General features: G+C 39.5%; 1 protein-coding gene across 1 annotated transcript in view; it reads right to left on the reverse strand.

Moving 5' to 3' along the window:
- Positions 1-17,646, reverse strand: part of nab1b (NGFI-A binding protein 1b (EGR1 binding protein 1)) — a 28,416-nt gene extending 10,770 nt beyond the window's left edge. The window contains exons 1-5 of the mRNA XM_067444350.1: positions 17,182-17,646; positions 11,483-12,288; positions 11,038-11,171; positions 9,409-9,460; positions 3,508-3,627 (exon numbers count right to left, since the gene is read on the reverse strand). Coding sequence (XP_067300451.1) covers positions 3,508-3,627; positions 9,409-9,460; positions 11,038-11,171; positions 11,483-12,286 — 1,110 coding nt within the window. The 5' untranslated portion in view covers positions 12,287-12,288; positions 17,182-17,646. The remainder of the gene's footprint in view (positions 1-3,507; positions 3,628-9,408; positions 9,461-11,037; positions 11,172-11,482; positions 12,289-17,181) is intronic.
- Between the last annotated feature and the right edge of the window lie 1,584 nt (positions 17,647-19,230).

A 19,230-nucleotide genomic window follows, 5' to 3' on the forward strand; every position in this document is an offset into this window, starting at 1 on the left:
TTTTAAGTAATCTGAATTGTTTCATTGTTTTGCGTTTTATGAAATTGTTTCTTTTAATTGAGACAAACTTAAATTTAACTGAAACTGGGCTGACATTTTTATTTCCCAGCCTGCTTTGCCATGCCACACAAAAGCAAGAGTAAATGCTTACGTGTAAAGATTGCCCGATCAATATAAAGTTGTGCAAGATTAATGTTAAGTGGGATATTTAGTAGTGATAATGTAACCAACTGTTATGTTGGTATTTTTGGGGGGTTGTAGGGGTCATACCATCATGGTCACGAGTGGAGTATGAGCTTGGTTTGAGAACAGATATATTAAAAATGTTTTATATTGTGTTACCAAAAAGCACGTTTGCTTAAACGTTGAATTTCTTAACTAATTAGCTCCATCTTTTTTTGTTTTTTCAACTTATTCAGGTTTACAGTGTGATGTTTCCGAGACAATGCATTGTGTCAATTTATCATATTTGACAACAGAACAAATAAAGAGAAAAGACGGCCCAAAATATGTTATAAATGTTCAGAGGTTGCTCTTATAGCTCTAAAGAAAATGGAGAGTTGTATCAACTTTGTATGATGCAAAAGACAAAGAGAGGCAATTGTTGACAATAGGAAAATACATGAAAGTGAACAATTCTTACTATGTAAGCATCATTGGATTAGCCAAGAAATCTAGACGCACCCTAGCGGCAGCAAATTTAATCTGCCCGCAAGTGTCGTCTTGCAACTCTCAATACCCTTCTGAGCTGTATTCCCCTAACTCTTGCCGGGCCAATCACATCGTGTATAGAGTCGGTGGGCGGGGCCATAATGATGACGGCCGAGTTGCTTTTGCGTGCTTCTAGTAAACACAGAAACTGGCGAACGGCGGTCTTTCGAATCAGCTCTGACCGCGACTCTGGAAGACTTGGAGTTAAGCTTTTCTCTGAGAAAAGAACAAAGAACGGCACTGAAGTCATTCTTAAAAAGGGAAGATGTGTTCGGAGTTTTGCTGACCGGATACGGCGAATGTTTAATCTATCAACAAGCTCTGTTTTACCTTCGTTGCTCTGGTTGGTGCAGCGCTATCCTATCGCGTGCAGAGGGAGTTTGAAAGACAACCGTTTATCCCGCCCCTCGGATTGAGCCCTATCTATGGTGAGTTTCCAGACCAAACATCTTGATGTGGGTCTGGCTTGTCAGGCTATCATTGCATGCCAAAGTGTGTTAAAATTCAATAAATAATACACCACAAGTATGCAATGCATTCTGTGTTATCACTAGGGGTGCTATAGTAGATATTAGCCAGTGATGCGCGGGTCAATGTATAAATAACCTGCACCCGACTGACGTTTTCAACCCGCCCGCAACTTAGACCGCAAAAAAGAAAAAATTGTAACGTTACCGGACCCGCTTCCTGACCCGCATTTGTTAAAAGTAGTAAATGCTCCCTGGCCTAATATCCATTAAATCCAGCCTGTGAAGGAGAAATGTTTCAGGCCCTGACATGCGCTTAGAGGTGCGGGCGGCGAGAGCAGGCAGTTCTTGAGGCGGCCCATCATTGTCCATTTCAGCGGCCTAGATGCATATTATTGATGAATGCGATGTTAATGTTCATATTATTGATGAACGTAATGTTTATGTTCATATTATTGATGAACGCGATGTTTATGTTTCGACCCAGCTTGGAGAATTCATCAGCAGGTCAACTAAAAGAAAGCCCATTTTTGAAAAAGTGTCAAAGATCTCGAGAGCACAAAGTCGCAAACTGTTCTTTTTCTGAATGCTGTATGATATAGCCTAGTGTTAATAAAGGCTTGAATTATTAATTAATTTAGTTTCGTTTTCTTAACAATTAAGATGCTGCATGTGTTTATCCAGCTTATCAAAGTCTACGTCTCTTCCCCGACTTTCCCAACAAAAATCCGGCCGTGGAATGTATACGCCAAAATTAGTTTTATGCATGGTTTTTTGCGTGCATATGATACGCAATTTATGGCGTATTATATGCACAAACCACCCATCTCACCACCCCCCAACCTACCTAAGAGCATGTCATATAGCCTACACGCCAAAAAGTCTGTATCATATGCATGCGAAAAACTGAGTAGAATATGCATGCCAAAACTCCTTTTAGCGTATACTTTCCATGAGATTGCACACTAGTACTATTGATACGCATTACCATGTGATCGTGTTGGTTATCACTGAGTTTAAAAAAGGGTAGCCTATTAAAATGGTACAATAGCATTGCTCAGTTCAGCGTGTTAGGAAATTTTGTCCTGCATCATTTTTATTTCAAACGACCTGAACCACCGCAACCCAAATATCATTAAAAATATTTTTGGATGACTCGTAACCACGGATAGCCTACCCGCGGTTACGAGTCATCCAAAAATATTTGTAATGATATTCGGGTTGCGGTGGTTCGAAAATAATGACCGCAGGCACCCGCTCATTTTGGATCATCATTGATATTAGCATAAACTCTCTCCTTTTACAATCATTATTCTCACTAAAATCAAGTAGAGTCAAAAATATTAATAATAAATAGTATTAATAATAGTAATAATAAATAGATAAAAAATAATAAATAGTTTTTGGCCTTACAACTTTGGCTATACAATTAATAATAGACAGCAAAGCGAATAGGATTTTATCTTCAAATAACTAGCACATTTTAAGTTAACATTGAAATCTCAGATCTTTATTTGCAGACACCATACACAGATAGCTTAGCAGTTTGAGCACATTTTTAAAATGTCTTAAAGGGTTAGTTCTCTCAAAAATGAAAATTCTGTCATCACTTACCTACCCTTATCTTGTTCCAAAACTGTATAAGTTTCGTTCTTCTGTTGAACATAAAAAAAATATTTAAAAAATGTTGGTCAGCAGATAGTTGAAAGTAGCCATTGCCTTCCATAGTAGAAAAAAAAATATTAATGAACTCAATGGCTACTGTCAGCTGTCTGGTGACCAACATTCTATAAATATCTTCTTTTTGTTCAACAGAACAAGGAAGTCTCCATTTGTTATAGTTATACAGTTACTTATGTATAGTAAATACCAGATGTTACATATTTGCTTTCTAAGAAGGGCCTTCAAATATCTTGTTGAACAATAAGGGAACTTGGTGTAAAACATGTTAAGAACTTCTGGTCTATGAGAAACAACCAAGATATTCTGTCACTTTTCTTCCCTATTGAAAAACAATCAGCAAAAAGCACAGAAAATAACAGTACTTGCTAACAGAAGTCTTTTCATTAGTTTGGATATCTTATACACTTCCTTAAAAAAATCCAACCAATGATAGCTTATATTAGACCAATCGACCAAAAGTAGGTCATGGTCATGAGGACAGGTGAAGCTCTTGCAGTTACTGATCCGAAAACCTGCATGATAGGATACCAGAGCGAGACGTGTGGTGGTAGACACTAGACAGACATGAAGACGGAGTCAGTGAGGCGCCTGAGGACATTCCTCTCCCACACACAAATAAATACACTGTCATAATGCAGTCAGTCACCTGGATATTCCGCCCAACCGTCTCCTCTCCTTTAGATCTGGCGTGGGCTAGCTGCTCCTTAAGGGTCTCCTGCCGCATGTGAATAGCCTGCAGCGCCTCCTGGAGGTCAAAACAGCCCTCCTGCAGATCGATACACATTCCATTGATATTTCCTTTTGATCAAAGTTTTAGAGTCAGTCAAACAAAAAATGATGACCAGCAAACCATCAGTCCTACCCAAACCATTGTTGCTTAAAGGGATATTTCAGCCCAAAATACAAATCCTGTCATAAATTACTCACCCTCAAGTCATTCCAAACCCATAAGATTTTCGTCCATCTTCAGAACACAAATGAAGATATTGTTGATGAAATCTGAGAACTTTCTGTACTCTTCATTGACAGCTACACAATGTAGAGTTCATAAAGAGATTGTAAAACTAATCAACATTTTCTGAAGAGACTCAATCGCTTTATATGATGAATAGATTTAATTTAGGCTTTTTTCACATTTAAAAATTAAAACATTGAACCTGCTTGACACGTGAGAACAAACTTCATTGGCTCTTGCAGAAGCTCAAACCGTGTAACACGCGAGAACTAACCTCATTGGTTTAAAAGTGCTGCGTAACACGCGAGAACTAACCTCATTGGTTTAAAAGTGCTGCGTAACACGCGAGAATGAACCTCATTGGTTTAAAAGTGCTGCGTAACACGCGAGAACTAACCTCATTGGATTAAAAGTGCTGCGTCACACGCGAGAATTAACCTTATTGGTTTAAAAGCGCTGAGGAACACGCGAGAACTAACCTCATTGGATTAAAAGTGCTGCGTAACGCGAGAACTAACCTCATTGGTTTAAAAGTGCTGCGTAACGCGAGAACTAACCTCATTGGTTTAAAAGTGCTGCGTAACGCGAGAACTAACCTCATTGGATTAAAAGTGCTGCGTAACACGCGAGAACTAACCTCATTGGATTAAAAGTGCTGCGTAACACGCGAGAACTAACCTCATTGGTTTAAAAGTGCTGCGTAACGCGAGAACTAACCTCATTGGTTTAAAAGTGCTGCGTAACGCGAGAACTAACCTCATTGGTTTAAAAGTGCTGCGTAACGCGAGAACTAACCTCATTGGTTTAAAAGTGCTGCGTAACACGCGAGAACTAACCTCATTGGATTAAAAGTGCTGCGTAACACGCGAGAACTAACCTCATTGGTTTAAAAGTGCTGCGTAACACGCGAGAATGAACCTCATTGGTTCAAACGTGCTGCGTAACACACAAGAACAAACCTCATTGGTTCTTGCGGAAGCTCAAACGTGCTGCATAACACGAGAATGAACCTCGTTGGTTCAAACGTGCTGAGTAACACACGAGAATGAACCTCATTGGTTCAAACGTGCTGAGTAACACACAAGAATGAACCTTGTTGCTTCAAACATGCTGCGTAACACACGAGCATGAACCTCATTGGTTCAAACGTGCTGCATAACACACGAGAATGAACCTTGTTGCTGCTTCAAATGTACTGCGTAACACAATAATGAACCTCATTGGTTCAAATGTGTTGCGTAACATACGAGAATGAACCTCGTTGGTTCAAACGTGCTGCGTAACACACAATAATGAACCTCATTGGTTCAAATGTGCTGTGTAACACACAATAATGAACCTCATTAGTTCAAATGTGCTGTGTAACACACAAGAATGAACCTCATTGGTTCAAACGTGCTGCGTAACACAATAATGAACCTCATTGGTTCAAATGTGCTGTGTAACACACGAGAATGAACCTCATTGGTTCAAACGTGCTGCGTAAAACACGAGAATGAACCTTGTTGCTTCAAACAAGCTGCGTAACACACGAGAATGAACCTCATTGGTTCAAACGTGCTGCATAGCACACGAGAATGAACCTCGTTGGTTCAAAAGTGCTGCGTAACACACAATAATGAATCTCATTGGTTCAAACGCGCTGCATAACACACAATAATGAACCTCATTGGTTCAAACGTGCTGCGTAACACACAATAATGAACCTCGTTGGTTCAAACAAGCCGCGTAACACACAATGAACCTCATTGGTTCAAACGTGCTGCATAACACACAAGAATGAACCTCGTTGGTTCAAACATGCTGCGTAACACAATGGAGGGTCAGAAAGCTCTCAAATTTCATCAAAAATATCCTCATTCCGCAGATAAACGAAAGTCTTATGAGTTTGGAATGGCATGACGATAAGTAATTAATGACAGAATTTACCATTTTGGATGAACTATCCCTTTAATATGGCTCATAAACAGAATATGGTTATGACAGGGCCACAAAGACTTTTTTGAAAAATCAACTTAATTACTCATAGTTGTGTCTACATGATAACCAGAGAAACAAGTATTTTAACACCAAATATTCAACACATTAACTTAAAAGACAATATGTGTCATAGTTGAATTTGACCACCCCCAGTAAGTCCACAAACTACAAGAGCAATGGCCAAAGAACTGGACACCAAAGTGATAGCAATATGAATCAACCTCTTACTGGAGGTCCACGAGGTTAGTGTGACATTTGAAGAATATCTGAACATTTTGAGGACAAATTGTTCATCCCAACCACTTCACAGAGCGCAGCTAGTTTTTACCAAACCAGAGTGAAAAAAGCTTCAATCTTCTGAACCGAAAAGGTCAGATACTTAATAAAATGTCATCCCACTTAAAAATCCCCTCAGGATGAGTTTCAGGATGAAAAAAAACTGAACATTTAGAAAAAACAGACTGCTCCGTCTAAATTATTACATGAAGGATGAGCTTGAAAACTCCAAATGTTTACATAGGTTACCATGGCTGCAAACTACCAAAGACATTCCAGTTCTTTTCACTACTAGTTGGGTGTTTGAGGCAAAGAGGTATCTGTTAATAACAGCTCTGACGCAAATTTGCCAACACTCACGCAGCAATAATGAAGTCATCGAGCCACTCCTGTGAGTTAAGGCTTTTCTCTTTCTTGACACGGAGACTGGTCTTCTTGAGCGCACAGACAAAGGTGCATGCGTACGCCTGCATGTATACGCATGTGTCTTCAGACTCGGCCCCTTTTCACTTTGTGGTATCTGGGCAAATGCATGGGTGTGGGTGATTCCGAGTGCACCCACGTAATGATGTCACATCTACCTCAAGAATACGGGTGGGTGCACAACTGATCTCATTTGGACCTTGTCTGGGTGCACGTGGGTGTGCGGCTTATTCTCACTGGTGTGGATGGGAGTGTAATGTGGGCAGAGTTGAGGCCAGACAAGGACAGCGAAGGGGGGAGGGGGAGGGGAACTTTATGTTTTTATTCCTGCAGTTTAGACACAACACTATTAACTGTAAAACACTTTGAAATGGTTAAACGTGGAAAATCCATTCTAAAGTTGAGTACAGCTTGACTGCAACAAAAGATGCAAAAACTACTTACTGTAAGACACTACAAACTTAAAGTACCCCCTGTGGTGAAAATCATGTTTTAATGTTGTTTCTATGTATATGTGGTGTTTGAATATGCTTTAAGACACACCATTGAGTTTGTTCCTTAAAACTGCAGTTAAAAAAAGACAAGATTTTCAAAAATGCGGTTTGAAATCGCTGGTGTTTCTAACGTCACAAACTACCTTGTAACCGAGAAGGGGAGTCTCAAGAGAGGCCAAGTTCTCCCAGTATATGTTTCTGTTGATACGAAAAATCTGGTAGATTTAGCAATATAGCGGGTGAATTATAAATGATGCATATTATGATGTTATGATGAACTATATTAGCCTAGAAATCTAGACGCACCCTAGCGGCAGCAAATTTAATTTGTCCGCAAGTGTCGTCTAGGAACTCTCAATACCCTTCTGAGCTGTATTCAGCTCTGACCGCGACTCTGGAAGACTTGGAGTTAAGCTTTTCTCTGAGAAAAGAACTAAGAACGGCACTGAAGTCATTCTTAAAAAAGGAAGATGTGTTCGGAGTTTAGCCGACCGGATACGGCGAATGTTTAATCAGTCAGCGAGCTCTGCTTCACCTTTGTTGCTCTGGTTGTTTGTAGCTCTATCCTATCGCGTGCAGAGGGAGTTTGAAAGACAACCGTTTATCCCGCCCCTCGGATTGAGCCCTGTCTATGGTGAGTTTCCAGACCAAACATCTTGATGTGGGTCTGGCTTGTCAGGCTAGAACTATATGCCTTTTACCACTGATATTCTAAGTTGTTCAAAGTGTTTCTGAGGATGCTGATTTTCAGAAGACAGTTGTGTTGGCAAACGGGAACACGGTACATGTAACACAAGACATTATTAGCTGTTTGATAATGTAGCCAAAAGCTGATCATATTCATTACCATTATGTGTCCAATATTGTAAAGAGTGATGCATAAAAATGCATTACCATTCCGATCATGTATTCTAGAGCAGTGGTTCTCAACCCTGTGCAGGGGTTTTCAGCCCTTGCAGTCTCTACTAATGAGCTGATGAGTTGGATCAGGTGTGTCTGATGACAGAAAAATGTTAAATGTGCAGTGTTGGGGGGGTCCCCATGACAGGATTGAGAACCACTGTTCTAGAGGTCACATGTGTTTGTGGGCGGTTTTGACATGTGACCAATCTGCAGCTCTAAAAATTCTAATAATTATTTCATAAAGGTCAAAAATATAGTTATCATTAATTTGCCAATGAAAATAATTACAACTTGAATTAGCATGAAATCTAAATCTACGTTTATATGGAACAAAATTCCAAAGTGTAACAATAACCTGCTTAAATCATCTCGAGTCGCTGAAGAGAAAGTGCAGTTTGAGTGCCTGTCATTGCTTGTTGAACTTTTTTTTTCAGACAATGGGTGAGTAATTCACTCCACTGCTGTGTGTTGCGTCGCACAAAAGTCTACTGCAAAATATCTTTTATGTTGATAAATATGTTTATAGCACATTCTCAACATGATTTGTGAAGAGTTCAGTGTGCGCTTGTGCTGTACAATAGTAAATATGGCCACCAAATTAAATATACATTGACACTGTTGAAACTGTCGAAACTATAACTTGCTCGTAATTTAAAGTAGCTTCCCCAATGCTGCTGTTCATTCACATCACTAGTGTGGGAACATGACGTAAAAGTGAGGTAAATCTGATTATTAAGTGAGTAACAATGCAAATTAGGGGGAAAAGAAAGGCACTTGGTAATTTGCCACTGTCTGATAATGATACAGTACTCATTTCTCCTTGAGTTAGAGTGGGTAGAAACCACTGATTTTCCGAAGTGGTCACATGTCTTTGCCCGTATGAGGAGTGAAACCAGGTCAGAGGTGAAGTGGGCAAGCACCTGCTCTTCTTGAGACACCAGCCCAGCCCATAAGCATTGATGTGGGATGTTAGAAGTTTCCAGAAGATCTAACGACTGGACAATGATCAAATGTGTCACCAGAGAGCCATGAATGGACAGCTGCCATATAGCACAAAGGCCTCTTTAGCAGACCACATCAATAAGATCACTATGTGTGCAGCTAAGTATAGGGTAGACTGATCACAGATATGTAGGTTATGGAAAAATAATGACCGTGGGCTGGCTAAATAAGGATTTAAGGTGTGATCGAGGGAGTGGGTTTGCACACATTAGTCCTTTGTAACTTCTTCAGGCTGAACTTTGACCTTTCCCCTACACCATGACATGCAATCCTGATGGAGCTACCCCGCATGCTCCTGCAAAGCCCTCCCACACAGTTCAGTATGCTGCTGACAGGCAGCTATGCAAACAAAAAGCCACTGGACCCACCCAGTGTCAATCCTCCCTCCTACAACTGTTTCCTCGCATATTGGTGTTAGCGGCGCAGCGCACATTAATAACAAAATGACTTGAGAAATTGCGTTGGAAGAAAAGATGAAGCAAGGTCGAAGAAATCATGAAGCAATTTTACTCACCTCAGTTTTAATTCTCTTGGGCGAGGGCTCATCTCTGTCGCCACATCGAGATCTGTAGGAAAGAAAATGAAATGTTCAGCCCTGAACAAGCAATTCAATACTCTTTCACAATAATGCATCCTATACATCCTAAGTGTCCTGAAAATATAATATATAATAAAAAAAAGAATAAATCAGAATTTTTTTATTTATATACATTATTGTACCAAAGGTTGGGGAAAAATAACAGTGACAAGATATTTCAAATAAATGCTATTCTGTTGATCTTTCTATACATCAAAGAATCCAAAGAAAATATTCAACATAAGAAATGTTTCTTGAGCTCCAGATCAGCATATCAGAATGATTTCTGAAGGATAATTTCGCTAGGAGGGCATTATGTGTCATCATTAAGTTATTAGAATTAATTTACCCAAAACTATGGGATGTCTATTTTTATTTTATATAAATAAATAAATGAAAGCAAGGACTTTCAACCCTGAGAACCAGCCACACAATATACACATTAACTAGCATTGTTATATAATACAATTCTTCTCAGTTCATTAGTTAATGCTTATTAAAATAACATCTCTAAAATACCATTTCTATGTTTTATTTATCTTCTACATAGACCCCCTGCAGTAGTTTCATGGATCCCTCAGCCTTAAAGTACTAATACTGGATTTACGCTTCACCTGCAACCTAATTTAGGAGTGCTCTTGGCAAATTTCATTGTGACGCAAGAAGCATTGTAAGAAAACTTGGCCTAGATAACTTTCGCAATATCCAGTCTATGACTGTGATGCAATCTTTCAAGTTTTGAATGAGTGACTGCAATTATGTAACGCCAGAAGGAATGTTCCATCCATTGACACGCAAGCCTGGAAATCCAGGAAACACCTGCATGGTTTCTTTGGATGGCAGGTTTTGAGTGTCTGATAAGGGTTGAGTTCCTTTAGATGCAAAGGAGTGGGAGTGCTCTCATTTCTCCACAGACCTCAGTGCAGCACTTCACACCTCAACACAAAAGCCACGTACAAAGCCGACTTTTGATATCTTGGCTTGGCTCTAAGCAGACTACCAGAGAGCAGATCCTGAGCTGCTCGCAATGCATTAGCATTAGCTATCTCTCTCTTGGCTTAAAGGCTAAACATCACGAATGATTACTCCAGTCACTAACGGGGTGTAAAAGTGATGCATGCAGAGAATTTAAATCCATTAAAGCAAACACACATCTCCCCAAAATTGTGCTTTTTCATGGTAACCAGGTGAAATATTCAGGACTTTGGGGGGTACTTATACATTTTGATTTAAATATGGTAAAATGTTTTACACAAATTATGACACTCATATCTCAGCACAAACTCTGTTGGTTAGGCAAACTCTTCAAAAAGAGCAAAGTCGGACAAACAGGTTGTCCTGTCCCAAACTTGTGATGTTGCTTACCCGATCTACTCAAACAGAGCAATGTTTTAACAGTCCCACAAAACACTTCTTAAGGAAAATATTATACTGTTTGTACATAATAAGCTGGGATGGTAGAAACTATTTAAAAACTGAAAAGAACTGCACACTTCAGTTTTAACCAAAAGTTGAAAAATAGCCGACCAAGGTGTTTCGTGTTTGGGAAATGACTAAAGTTCTTACTTGCTAGTTCTGTAGGTGTATTTGTAGGTGACCTCTCGGGAGACCTGACGTGCCAGTCCGAAAAGCTCATCTCTGCGAGTCAGCAATGCCACCTCTTTCATACAAAGCTGTGCCGCAGCCTCATTCACCGTCAGCTATGTAAAAACGAAGGATATTTTTAATATTAAATATACAATAAATAATAGATATTACCATGCGCAAATAATTAAATCAGTCCCACATGCAAGCAACCCTCCTGCTAAAACCGACTAGAATGATATTTCTGTTGCAGCTAATTAATGAAGAAAGCACATCAGCATCCCAAATACTGATGCCCAGCTATGCTGACTTTATTTTAGCAGGGACACAACATCATTGCTTACTGAAAGTTCCGCCATGCTTTGAAGCGCATGATTTATTTAATCCCCAAAAGCACCAAAAGAGGCGAGAGCCCCGAAAAACATACCTCATGCAGAGTCAGATGCTTCCCATCCTTCCTTTTAGAGTCGAATCTGCCATATATGGCACTATACTTGCGGATTTCCTCTTCCCGGTGTGGATCCTCGTCGCTCATATCAAAGATGTGGCTGATCATTTTGCCAAGCTTCTTATTTCCCTTCAACTGTTCTTTAACCTCTCCATGGTCACTTTTGGGCAAAGTCTGAGAGATTCTTTCCACGCACTCTGCCACGGATTGAACGGCAGCCGCGTCAAGCGCCTCTAGGCCATCCCGAGGGGAAGACGGAGAGCCCAGTTCTGCCGGGGAAAGGCTGTGCTCGCTCTCTGTGCCATGACTGGCCCAAAAACGTGGCTCGCTACCACTCTGGAGGGGCGAAACGGTGGCCGAAGAGTTGCCGTTGCCCGATTCTCCTTTTCCAGGATCTACACAAGCAGCTGCCAAACACTTGGGCACTTTGACTTGGGTGTCTCCGCGGGCACCATTACCAGCCAACAATGTGGGTGACCCTTCGGGCAACTTGTAGACGGGAATGCTGCAGACGGGCAGGGACGTGAGGGGCTGATTGAACAGGGCAGGGTTTGTGACCCAATCGCGCAGAGCTTTCTGTAGTCGTCTGACGTGCAACGGCTTGCTGGCCATGCCCACGAGCGCCATGATCTCGAGAAACTCGTCCTCGCCGGCCTCGCAGAGCTGCTGAACATCGTCGCCACCCTGCTGGATGAAGGCATCGTAGTAGCACAGCAGGTTGGCCCTTTGAAGGATGCGGTAGAGCTGCAACTCCCCAAGGGTTCTGGGTAAAGTCGCTGCCATACCTGAACAAAGGAAGGAACAAAGTAAGCAATTAGAGGAAACAAAGCAAAACCGCTAGGAGAGGACACTCGCTGCCACAGCAGGGGGAGGAAGAGAAATGTGTGGCTGGATCCAAGAGTGGCGACTATAAGAGAGCGCCTGTCAGGCTCCTGGGCTGCTGGGAGAGTCACATACCACACTCCACCTCTGCAACACGCGTAGGTGGGCTCTCTCAGCACAGGCCTCATTTGTTTCTGCCGGGATCTTGCTTCTACAGCTGCCACTGTCAGGATCTGGATCCGCAGCAGCACCGATAAAAGCGAGATTGGCTGCAGGGAAGGGAGGTGGGGTAATGGAGTCGTGTGGGAGTGGGACGGTAGGTGTGCGTGCTAAGAAGATAGCTTTCTGCATTTCACTTTAATTCACCCACTTCTTCCTCAAAAGGATCCAGGGATTATGAATGTACGACAAACACACACACACACACACACACACACATAATGCTCTCTGCAAACTTTGTCAGAGACTGCAACGCATACTAATGTGGTAACCAAGCTCATTTGCTTATTTTTCTGTTGAGGGAGATACGTTTTAGAAACGACATGCAAACCACAACAATGGGAAAAAGATTGGGAGATATATTTTGTTGATATCTCATGGGGTCAGAATTGAATCAGAATAAACATATTCACAATAAATGGTTCACAGATGTGCAACAAACACATTCCCTAATTACAATTAATATGGATATAATCATCCCCATAAGCAAAGAACCCTGTGGAGAACCTCAAGGCAATTGTTGAACTTTCAAATGCATCCCATAAGTTCCTACACCTACTCTAGAGACAGTCAACAGTTTCTTGAGTCACCCTATCACAAGGGAATGGCATTGGGACACTTATATTTTATATTGAATTTTCTTGAGTACACAATAGAAATGAGGCACGTTCAAAAGATGGCTAGAGGTTCTCTGGAGGGTTCCTCCAGGGAAGCAGTCTGAGGGCTTCCAAATACCCTCTCTCAAGCCTTTTCTGTTTTATAGTGGTGAATCATATTTTGTGAATAAGAATTTAGGTTATGCATTTGTAAATCATATTTTGTGACTGCTCTGTTCTGACCCCTAGAGATATCTCAAGAGATTCTGAGTTTTTCCAGAAAATCAGCAACTACTGCTCATCAATGAAATATTTTCTTAATTTTAAAAACGAACTTGCACAGACATACACAAAAGTAAAATCTGGGAAGTAAAATCTTCAGACAGCCACTGCTTTTGGTAACTACTAGTAGTTACTAAATAGTAACTACTTTTAAAGACCAATAACATTGCCAATGTTTGGCCTTGATTATCGTTATTTCAGTGGTGGTAAAAGATGACAGATGCTGCCAAATCATCATGACTGTTAGTGTACTAGAGGTGAGTAAGAACAGTAACACAGCGAGGCTGATTGTGAGTACTGATGAGTGAGTGTATGGAGTCTAATGAGGACGCCCCACTGCACAGCAGAGTGATCCGCCACTCTAATGGATGACTGAGGCCTAGACCCAAGTGAAGGGTGCCTTGTTGAAACCAATTCAGTATCAGCATGGATGGCACTTAGGCAGCAATTTATCCAAAGCTCCCTCTCCCCACAGCATGCTGGGTTCCTAATGCTGGAGATCTAAGGCCAGGGCTTCACGCAACATGCTGAGAGCACTCACAGCACATACTCGTGTTGCCCAACAGCGGCCTCTTATCAATCTAAATGAATAATGGATTCACATCGAGACCTGTCCTAAATAGTTGCATGAAGCTTATGAAAAGAAGCTTCTTAGGAAAGGCGACCTATCAGTCCTGAGCATCAGACTCAATGTTTGTGGAACAGCTGCTCTCCATATGAAAGCTGTAAGGGTTTGTTTTTGTGAAAGGAGCATAAGGCATTATGAAGGAACACAATCGATTCACTTATAAGTGGAGGACCAAGAACAAGCTAAGGAAACATTTGTGCATACATAATCAATTGGGCATCTCCTAATGGGACAGTTCACTCAAAAATGTAAATTCTAGTCACTGCAAACCTGTATGACTTCTCCTTCTTCTGTGGAAAAACGAAGGGCTAGATTTACTAAATGAGGTAAAGGGGGTAAAAAGTGCAAGCGTAAACGTTTTCCTCAAAGGATACACTAAAGACACAGTAAAAAATAAATTTTTTATAAAATAAGTTTTTACTGTGTCTTTAGTATATCCTGACAGTCATTTTTGTTTGAAAATCTGGCTCTAAAGAGATGTTTAGGAGAATGTCCATTCTGCTTTTGTCCATAAAATGAAACTAAATAGTGAGAAGGGGCTGTCAAACTTCAGAAATGACAAAAAAAGTAAACATTTTTATCTGTTCCTCACACAAAGCCATTAAAGGATTAGTTCAAATTTCCTGATCATTTATTCACCCTTATCTCATCCATGATGTACATGTCTTTCTTTCTTCAGTCGAAAAGAAATTAAGTTTTTTTGAGGAAAATATTCCAGGATTTTTCTCCATATAAATGTAATTCAATGGCAACCAACTGGTTGAAGGTCCAAATCAATGCGGTTTCAATGGGCTTAAGAGGCTCTGCATGATCCCAGCTGAGGAATAAGGTCTAGCACAAAAAAAATTATATACTTTTTAAACTCAAATACGCAAGTTCGGTGTTGTACTTCTTTGCGACGTATGACGCCATCACGTTGGAAAGGTCACGGGTGTGACGTACGTGAAAGTACCGACCCAGTGCCGAAAAACTTCTCCTCCAAGTTTAACATTGTCAGACATCATTGTTTTACTTTATTTTGGTAAAGATTGGTCTGATTTAGTCTTTGCATGTTTTTTTTACACTGGGTCGGTACTTTTACTACGTAAAGAAGAAAAACAAAGAAGTCACACATTCGATGTTAAAAAGTATATAAATGTTTATTTTTTTAGAAAATGACAGATGGTTTCGCTAGATAAGACCCTATTCCTCAGCTGGGATCATTTAATGGCCTTTGAAACTGCTTCGATTTGTACCTTCAACCAGTTGGTTGCAATTGAATTTTTTCAACACTGGAATGTTTTCTCAGAAATCGTAATTTCTTTTCGACTGAAGAAAGCAAGACATGAACAACTTGGATGAGATGGGGGTGAGTAAATGATTGACAAATGTTCTTTTTGAAGTGAACTAATCCTTTAAACAACTTGATTTGGAATAGTATATTGGTCAGACTCTTGTTACCATTCACTTTCACTTGATGGAAAGCAGTAGTGACATTCTGCTACACTTCTCATTTTAGGTTCCAAGGCAGAGAGAACATGATGCTTAGAATGAAATGAGGATGAGCATTTCAATTTTCGAGTCAGGTGTTTCTTGTAGTTATGTAGTTAATAACAAATATCATAAGCTGTAAAATAATTTGCCAGTGTACCTTCACAATATACATCACAAATGTATCATCACCTTTCAACTGCAACTCACTGCACTTTGATACTCTTTACAGTTCAAAGCTGTTCAAAAGATGGATGCAAAACACTCATTTAGGTGGCAGTGCCTTTCACCCAAATACGAATCATCAAAGGTTTTTTTTTTTTTAAGATAACGGTGGAAAATATTGGTAAGGAGAGTAGGAAAATAGGCATGACAAAAGTTCACCTCTTTGCATTTAATATTAGTAACATCGAAGTTGTTTTTTGGGGGCCCCAGTGTGTACAATGAGGCGGTAAACAATGAGTCATATATTCACAGGACAGAAAACAATTCAAAACAAAAATTCCTGTCACCTCATTTCAATTATTACTCAAATAATAAACTCAACATGAGGCATCTGCTATTACTAATATTTATGGGGAAAATAATAAACCATTTCTGGCAAAGACAGCATCATGTTATTTTCCGGAGCCAAGCATCAAAGTTAGTTAAATTATAGGAACTTTTTGTAATAATATTATTATTTATTATTCTGACATTGCAGATTATGGAAATCTATTGAACCGCTAAGAGTAAAATTGTTTATTTTATAAATAAATGAAATAAATAAATTAATGAAAAAAAAAAAAAATTATATATATATATATATATATATATATATATATATATATATATATATATATATATATATATATATATAGGTCAGCCATACAATGAATCTGTAATTTTGAATTTAATTGGAAAATGCTTGCATGGTCAGCCATACTGTGTCATCCATTTAAAATGTAATAGAAAACTTTTTTTGTTTCTTTTTTAAATCTGCCTATACCATTTGTCACATTAAAATTAGATCATCTTTTTTGGTACATTAACAAATTTGGTGATAACGTGCCAAATAGACTTTTTCTTGGCAACATTTTGGCATATTAACGCAAAACATATATCATTGGCACAACCCCTTGACAAAACCCTATCAATTAGGCTATCTGGCAGCTATTGGTTAAAGATGCTAAGCAATTGCTTTACAAGTCATTCAGTGCGCTTGGCCTCGTAATATCTTCATGAAACTATATTTAGTGTTCTTATCCTAAATAAAATAGTATTTATATTTTCTAAATAAAAACATATCTATAAATATAAATGACTTCATGTTTTAAATGATAATCAATATTATACACTGTAGTATATAGCTAACTCTTGAAATTTCTCTGGGGAAAAACACATCAGCCTCTGAAATTCACACATTTAAAAGCTATTGCACACTGGAAAGCACTGGGAAAACTACCCTAGGAAGTGAAGAATCGCTAAGGATGCTGTACACACAGCTGCCGACGACCAGACGCCCACGGGGGCGCGTTCACACACGGTACCGAGAGCTGCCCGGTCTGCACGGCGCGCACATGGATCACAAAAACACGCAGGAAAGTTGCACATAATGCACGAATTCAGCGCTCAACTACATTTGCAAGCGGCATTGGGAAAAAGTATTGGCATAAACGTACCTTTTATTTTCTTTCTTTGTCTTTTCCCACAAAAACTCTTCCAAAGGCTGCGTCTGGTTGTATGATTATTAAAGTTCTGAATTATGACGGTCTGTTGTGTTACGCGACGCTTCACCTGACGTCCAGTTACGTGCCGCGCGTTCGGCGGATCAGCGACGCGTCCTTCGGCTCTCTGTTATTGAATTAACTCTCACACACTCTGTAGTTTGAACTACGGAGGGACTCTCAAACTAGTTGGTTTCCGCTCTCTCCCCTACTGCCAGAATTGGGATATTCCGCGCTTGCTACATTGCTCTCTCACTCCCACGCGCCCGCGTGACGCAGATCCTGGCGTGGGCGGTAGCGGCGCGTGGGAGGCTGCTGCATGGAATACCAAACCTCATATCAGCCGCATGCACCGCCTCACATATATATACATGGACATTTATCATGTTTGTTGACCTTACTGAAAATACGCCAGCATACAGCATAACGGTTCGGTGGCCGCCTGTACGCCCACACCGGTGCTATTCTTGCCCCCTCCTCCTCCAGTGCAAATTCACCTGCTGCCTACAGCCTGTCACATACTGAGTCCTTGTGCATTCCAGTGGGCCCAGTTTCACATCTTATTAGCTCTACCTGTTCCATTTATAGAGTTCTGCGCTGATGGCCAACAACAAGATATGCAGGCAATCTCATAAACAACATAATTACTTCTTACTTTTAAAAATACATTTTCTAAAGATGAGTTAATTAGCTAGTGCAAGTTTTCTTCAATGCTGGGTCTCCAGATTGTAATTTTAAACGCACACACACACACACACACACACACACACACACACACACACACACACACACACACACACACACACACACACACACACACACACACACACACACACACACAAACAATTAAAACATTTGGAAATACTGCAAAGGAGCAGTGTTCAGGTTTTAAAGTTTAGGTTTAAAGTTTTTTTTGGTTTTTGTCTCGTTTAAGAAAAAATTGTTAAACGTTAGCTAAAGAAAAAATCAGCTGAAGGATTTTTTTTTCAAACTATTTATAAAAAATATATGTATTTATATATAAGATTAATTATATATATACAGTATATACATGCAAATATTTCTTAAATATATACATGCAAATGTGTGTATTTATATATAGGCTACATAATAATACACAGTACACACGTAAGCACAAACTTTTATTTTCGATGATTAATCAAGATTCATTTTCCCCCAGCACTATAACTATTACACACACACACACACACACACACACACACACACACACACACACACACACACACACACACACACACACACACACACACACACACACACACACACACACACACACACACACACACACACACTATAAAACTATAAAAAACATAATTACACTAAATAAAATTTACACACTGAATAATGCATAATATGTGATAATATAATGTGTCCACGTTCTGATTCACTTTACTAACTGGATTTGAATTATATGACTTTGAACCAAATGGAAACGTCAAGGCATTTATATGACACATTGGGCTATATATCATATTCAGATATAATAAATTCATATGTTCTGATTCATGAACAAATTATTCGGTTACACTTTATTTTAATAATAGTTAACTACCTGTACTTACTTTAGAGTTAAGTTTTGATTTAGGCAAGTTGCATGCAATTAAGAGCAATTTATAGCAATAATAGTATATATAGTATATTAACTAGGAACTAAATGTAACGTGTGTAACAAAGATACTGTAAAATAAAGTGTTACCATTCTTTTGAGTCGATTTCGATTTATATGATTTTTACACAATTTCGAATGAATTGGACTGAACCAGTAAAAAAAACTGATTTGTTCTGAGAATATTTCCAAAATAGAGCACTGTAAAAAAATAAGTCCGTAAAATAACAGGAAAAGGCAGCTTATTACCCAGACATTATGGACATTTCTGTTGACCCTAACATGGACGCAATGAAGTGCAAAATTCAAAATAAAGGTATAACACCTGTAAAAAATCAATACAGAAAGTTATGTTAAATTATTACATATTTTTTTGG

Source organism: Pseudorasbora parva, chromosome 5 (genome assembly GCF_024679245.1).
Source record: "Pseudorasbora parva isolate DD20220531a chromosome 5, ASM2467924v1, whole genome shotgun sequence".
NCBI lineage: Eukaryota > Metazoa > Chordata > Actinopteri > Cypriniformes > Gobionidae > Pseudorasbora > Pseudorasbora parva.